Source organism: Aegilops tauschii, chromosome 7 (assembly GCF_002575655.3).
Source record: "Aegilops tauschii subsp. strangulata cultivar AL8/78 chromosome 7, Aet v6.0, whole genome shotgun sequence".
NCBI classification, from domain to species: domain Eukaryota; kingdom Viridiplantae; phylum Streptophyta; class Magnoliopsida; order Poales; family Poaceae; genus Aegilops; species Aegilops tauschii.
Genome location: NC_053041.3, coordinates 40,183,299 through 40,188,570, shown reverse-complemented (window position 1 = coordinate 40,188,570; position 5,272 = coordinate 40,183,299). Strand labels below are relative to the sequence as shown.

Sequence of the window (5,272 nt, the reverse complement as noted above, 5' to 3'; positions counted from 1 at the left end):
CTGGAGTTGACGCGGCGCGGGGCTGGAGTTACACGAGGCGGGAGTTGTCGCGGCGCGGGGCTGGCGTCCTCTACACCCATGAAAAGATCAAGGACCGATCTAGCGAGCGGCCGGCTGCTCGCTAGTCGTCCCGAGCGGCCGGTCTAAAACATACAATTTTGGTCCCTAATCCATAAAAGGTAATTTGTCCCTTCCAATTGATAAAATAATTCTAATTATAAAAAGTATCACGTACTAAAAAAGTACTATAAAGAACAGATATGAACGCATTTATTTTGAGTTTTCAAATTTTTAAAAAGTCATAACTTTTAGATCGCGCTTCGGAATTAAGATCCTTTTTACCGTTGGAACCCTCGCGACCTGCTCTTCAAAAGTAGATCCCATATGGGGATGTTTCGACGAACTAGTCTTCTTGCCAACTAAATATCAATATATGTGCAACTAGACTACATGCCGCGCCAACTAAGCATATGCGTGTGTCAATAATCCTTCTGCCAACTAAACATCAATGTGTGTGCAACTAGACTACATTGCCGCGCCAACTGAGTATATGTGTGTGCCAATAGTCCTGCCAACTAAACATCAATGCGTGTGCAACTAGACTACATTGCCGCGCCAACTGGGCATATGTGTGTGCAACTAGTGTCCTACCAACTAAACATCAATATGTGTGCAACTAGACTACATTACAAGCCAACTGAGCATATGTGTGTGCCAATAGTCCTGCCAACTAAACATTAATGTGTGTGCAACTAGACTACATTACAAGCCAACTGAGCATATGTGTGTGCAACTAGACTACATTACAAGCCAACGAACGAGGGTTGCACATCGACTACTAGGTAGTTGGTCGGGACAGTAGACTAGTTGCACAACAAAGTTGTCGTGGTTGCTAGATTGCAATCTCATAGGAAGTTGAATCATGCAGATCCAAAAATTAGTTTTGGAAAAAGTTGCACGATGTAGTACTAAAGTTGCACAATACAGTACTAAAATTGCACCATATAGCACAAAAATTGGCATCAAAAAAATTTCGTCGAAATATACCCATACGGGGTCTAGTTTCAAAGATCTCGTCGCAAGAGTTCCAGCAGTGAAAACGGATCTGAATTCCGACAAGCGGTTTGAAAGATATGCCTTTTTTAAATTTAGAACTCCAAAATAAATGTGTGTGGATCTGTTCTTTTCGGAATGTGGTAATCAGTGTATTCGCATTTAATACTAACAGCCACATGCACTAGAAGACAAAAAAAATTAACACACATATACATGCAAGACCGGCCGTCCGTTTTGCCCAGATGATGCGCGTGCACAGGGAAGAATTTGGGAAAGATCAAACCTGCGTCCTGAGTATTGAGAAGACTAAGCAATCCATTTGTTTTGACTCAAATTCACCCTAGGACAAAAGAAATGATTTTTTTTGAATTACACAGACATCTATGCTGGTGTTTCTTAGGGCCATAATGAGGATGAAAAAGGACCTCGCGACCGACAAACCAAATGTTGGGCCTGACTCTGGCGATGCATGGGTGTAGAGGAAATGTCTACCCTTTATAGAAACACCTGCCAGTGTTGTGAACTAAGACTGCGGCCAACGGATCGCTAGACAAACTGCATTGAGGAACGAAACCAATAGGCTTTCAGTTTCTCTGCATTGGTGAACTGTCGACGCACCTCCTTTAGAGCATCGTCCATCGTGACCGGGCATGGAAACTGAGCAGATTCGAAGAATCTCATGTCGAATCTGAATTTACAAATTAAATTCTTTATAAAATTTGTAGTGCTCTCTTATACGATCAAACCTTTACCACTATAAGTTTATTTGTTTCAAGCCACGTTTCAATAGCTGTACACGTTGGTTTCAGAAAAAATGGCAGTACACGTTGCCCTTACTTTTTTTCCATGGACCCTTGTATTGTTTTTGTACACATGCCTTTATGCATGCACACATTTCTCTGTACACGTACGAGCATAAGCAGTACTTTCTGTTCTATCACATTGGACTTTTTCTTCAAAAAACATATCACGTTGGACTCCAATCACGTATGTCATACCACTTGTAGCATGGATGGACTCTCCAACCTGCGTTTTAACTTACCATGTTAGACTTAAATCACCTATCCCCCGCAAAAAAGAAGACTTAAATCACGTATAACTTGTAGCATTTTTTTTTTGCATGAATGACAAATTGTACCATATATGAACTCTCTATTTTTAGCTCGCAGACACATGATAAAGCGCTCATTATGGAGTTGCTTTTTTCTTTAGCTTATCAGTTTGGACTTAATGCACATATTACGTTCAGCATGTCTATTGGGATTAAAAAAAATCTGAACTTACCAACATGAATATCCTTTTTTTAATCAAACGGATCTAATTCTTTTTTTCCTTTACATCGCTGGAGTTTTTATGGAAGTAGGGTATCTTTTTTTAAGGCAGCGATGGATGTTTTCTTTGTTTGAACATGTCAGGAGCCTTTTTTGGACCATTTGTGTTACATAAGTTTCTTTTTATCTCCGGCTTTAATTATTTAATCCAACGATGTAATTAATTTTGATGATGTGGATTAATGAGAAGGCTTTAAATGTGCCTCCAATTAGTAAATAATAAATAAAAGATAAAAGATAGCCAACGAAGGATCACCATTGAATCACCCGCAAAAAAAAAAAGGATCACCATTGAATCAGATAACATTGCTATTTGATATGGTACACTAGATGAGTACTGGTCACCTACCGGTCACTATAAATGTCATTCTCCCTCGCTTCCATGTTACAAAAGCCACTACAAACGCTATTACAAGGCACACTCTCCCTGGCACCATCTATGTGCTTCGAAAGGGTGCATTTTTTTTGAAAAGGGGGACTCCCCGGCCTCTGCATCAAAATGATGCATACGGCCCTCTTATTAAACAAATAAATAGGTTCGAACAAGGTCTTGAAGTCTTCAAAAAAGAGCTCACACAGAGCCAAAAAGGCTAGAAGACAGACTAGCCAAATAAAGGACGCCACAACCGGCTGGCAAAAAGAGAGATAGGTAAACTAATTGCCTATTCTATTACATGACCGCCATCCAAAACGGTTGAAGATATCCCGAGCTACCGTCTCCCAGCGGATAGATTCAGTAACCAAATGCTCCCTGGCCTCTGTCGGAGTGAGTAGTGACCACGAATGGATCAACGCCGTGGCTCGGAAAATAACCTGCAAAAAATGAATGTGTGTTGTCCTGTTAAAAACCAAATCATTTCTGCAATTCCAGAGAGCCGACAACAAGGCGCAGACTCCTACGCGAATATGTCTCGCTAATTCGGGCTCTATCCCGTTAAGCCACGTTCCAAATAACGTGTTGACAGAATTCGGTGGAGTAATATTAAAAGCAATATGGACCATCCGCCATAAAACTTTGGCTAGCGGGCAATCAAGAAAAAGGTGTTTGATCGCCTCATCCCGATCATAGAAACTACATCTAGTAGGTCCTGTCCAATTACGCTTTGTCAAGTTGTCCTTGGTTAAAATAACTTGTTTATGGACAAACCACATAAACACTTTGATCTTCAAAGGAACTTTGACAGCCCAAACATGTCTGAAACTAGGAATCAAGCTTGAATTGATAACATCAACATACATTGTTTTAACTGAAAATATTCCAGACCTAGTAAGCTTCCAGCGTAATTCATCGGGTTGTTGAGAAAGCTAAACCTCCGTCAGTCTACTTACTAGACGGAGCCATTCTTCCCAACGATTGCCCACTAACGCTCTTCTGAACTAAATATTAAGGGGATAGATTGAAATACCGTTGCAACGAACACCTCACGTCGTTGAACAATACGATACAAAGACGGGTATTGAATGGCAAGGGGTATCCCTTCGAAAGGGTGCATGCATAGATCATGGGATTGGAAGACATTAGGAAAATTGTTTCAGCCGGAGATCTAGTTCCTTCAGCAGCTTCTCCTTGTCCGTTGCACGGTTGCAGTCTTAGTCTGGCTGGCCAACGCGATGTACAAAAATACTCGTGACCAATCAGTCGGACCAGCAGATATGAACAGCCTGCTTGTACACGTCGTTCATGACCAACTTCAAGTTTGGATAAAAGGCGATCGGCTAATTGTGCGAGGGACTTGCAATTGACACGTGTACAGTTCTGGATTTGTTTGTTTGAACATCCCTACCACGTTTGACCTTAACTACGCTGGCAGTGATTTCTTCCTTAGCTATGCAGACGGCAAAACTTTATCCAAAGAATCACGGACAAATAGCTCCCATATGAAGTCTCTACAATTTACTCTGTATTCTGTACAACCTGTGGCTTCAGTTATAAGCACAAGTCAACAACGTATGGAGTGGACACACCGATCATCTGGCGATCAAACCAATAAAGAATTAATAGTCACACCCGTGGCTCGCGATGCACCGATCAATGGCACACGATGGTCTCGAAGCAGTCAATCCCGTCGAACTCTGGCGCGAACCGCAGCCGCGGCGGCGAGGGCGACTGTGATTTCCTCTTGCCCGGCTGATGCTCTGTTTCCCCCTGCAGACCGCCCTGTTTTCTCTGTTGCCCAGCTCCAGCCTGGTCGTCCTTCTGCAGCTTCCTCCCCCGCCAGGAGAGCCGAGCCCAGGTGCTGCCGGCTCCGGCGCCGGGGGTGATGTCGGCCGGCGACGCGCTCAGGATCGAGAAGGCCAGCACCTTGTCCATGCTCGATGATTCCCCAACGACTGTGTTTCTTGAAAGCTGTCTGACTTTGCTTCTGGCTCTCTGACTTTTGCTTCAATCAACCCAAGGCTTTGTTTGGTTGCTTGCTGTTGGTGAACGAAGGAAGGAACGGAGCCCTAGTTTTTATACGGTGGAGCTTGGGCATGGCGGTTTCTTGCGCTGGACGAGTCCAGAATATTCGTGGACGCGGCCGCGAGGGAGAACCAGGGAGCTAGCTCATGACCCACGTGGTGGAGGTTGCAATGGCTTTGCTTCTTCGATGCTTCGCACGTGTTTACCTTATTTTTCTCCTGTATTCGCCTTCTCTACCCCGGGTCGTTTAGGGTCCCACGTGGGCGTGGCTTGATGTGGCAGCCGGGAGTAGCATGTCCAAGACTTGTCGTGTTAGGTCATCTTCAACGTCGACACTCAAACCGCCCGCATACGTTTAATTCATGTTTTGCCATTCAACGCGGGCCTTACCGGTCCACCAAACAGTCCCGACGCACTTTTTCTCACAAATGGAAGCCAAGTTGAGGGACTTTGTGAGAGTTCGGACAGCAGCCGTGTTGGACTT

At 43.8% G+C, this 5,272-nt stretch overlaps 1 protein-coding gene across 1 annotated transcript; it reads right to left on the bottom strand.

The window, feature by feature from the left end:
• Positions 1 to 3,605: 3,605 nt before the first annotated feature.
• On the bottom strand, positions 3,606 to 4,884 carry LOC109760544 (uncharacterized). The gene has a single exon (XM_020319353.3). The coding sequence runs from the start codon at positions 4,696 to 4,698 to the stop codon at positions 4,417 to 4,419; it is 282 nt and encodes a 93-aa protein (XP_020174942.1). The 5' UTR covers positions 4,699 to 4,884; the 3' UTR covers positions 3,606 to 4,416.
• Positions 4,885 to 5,272: the final 388 nt, after the last annotated feature.

What these genes read in the sequence shown, in the direction of transcription:
- LOC109760544 (XM_020319353.3), bottom strand. Translation starts at nt 4,698, where the DNA reads ATGGACAAGGTGCTGGCCTTCTCGATCCTGAGCGCGTCGCCGGCCGAC.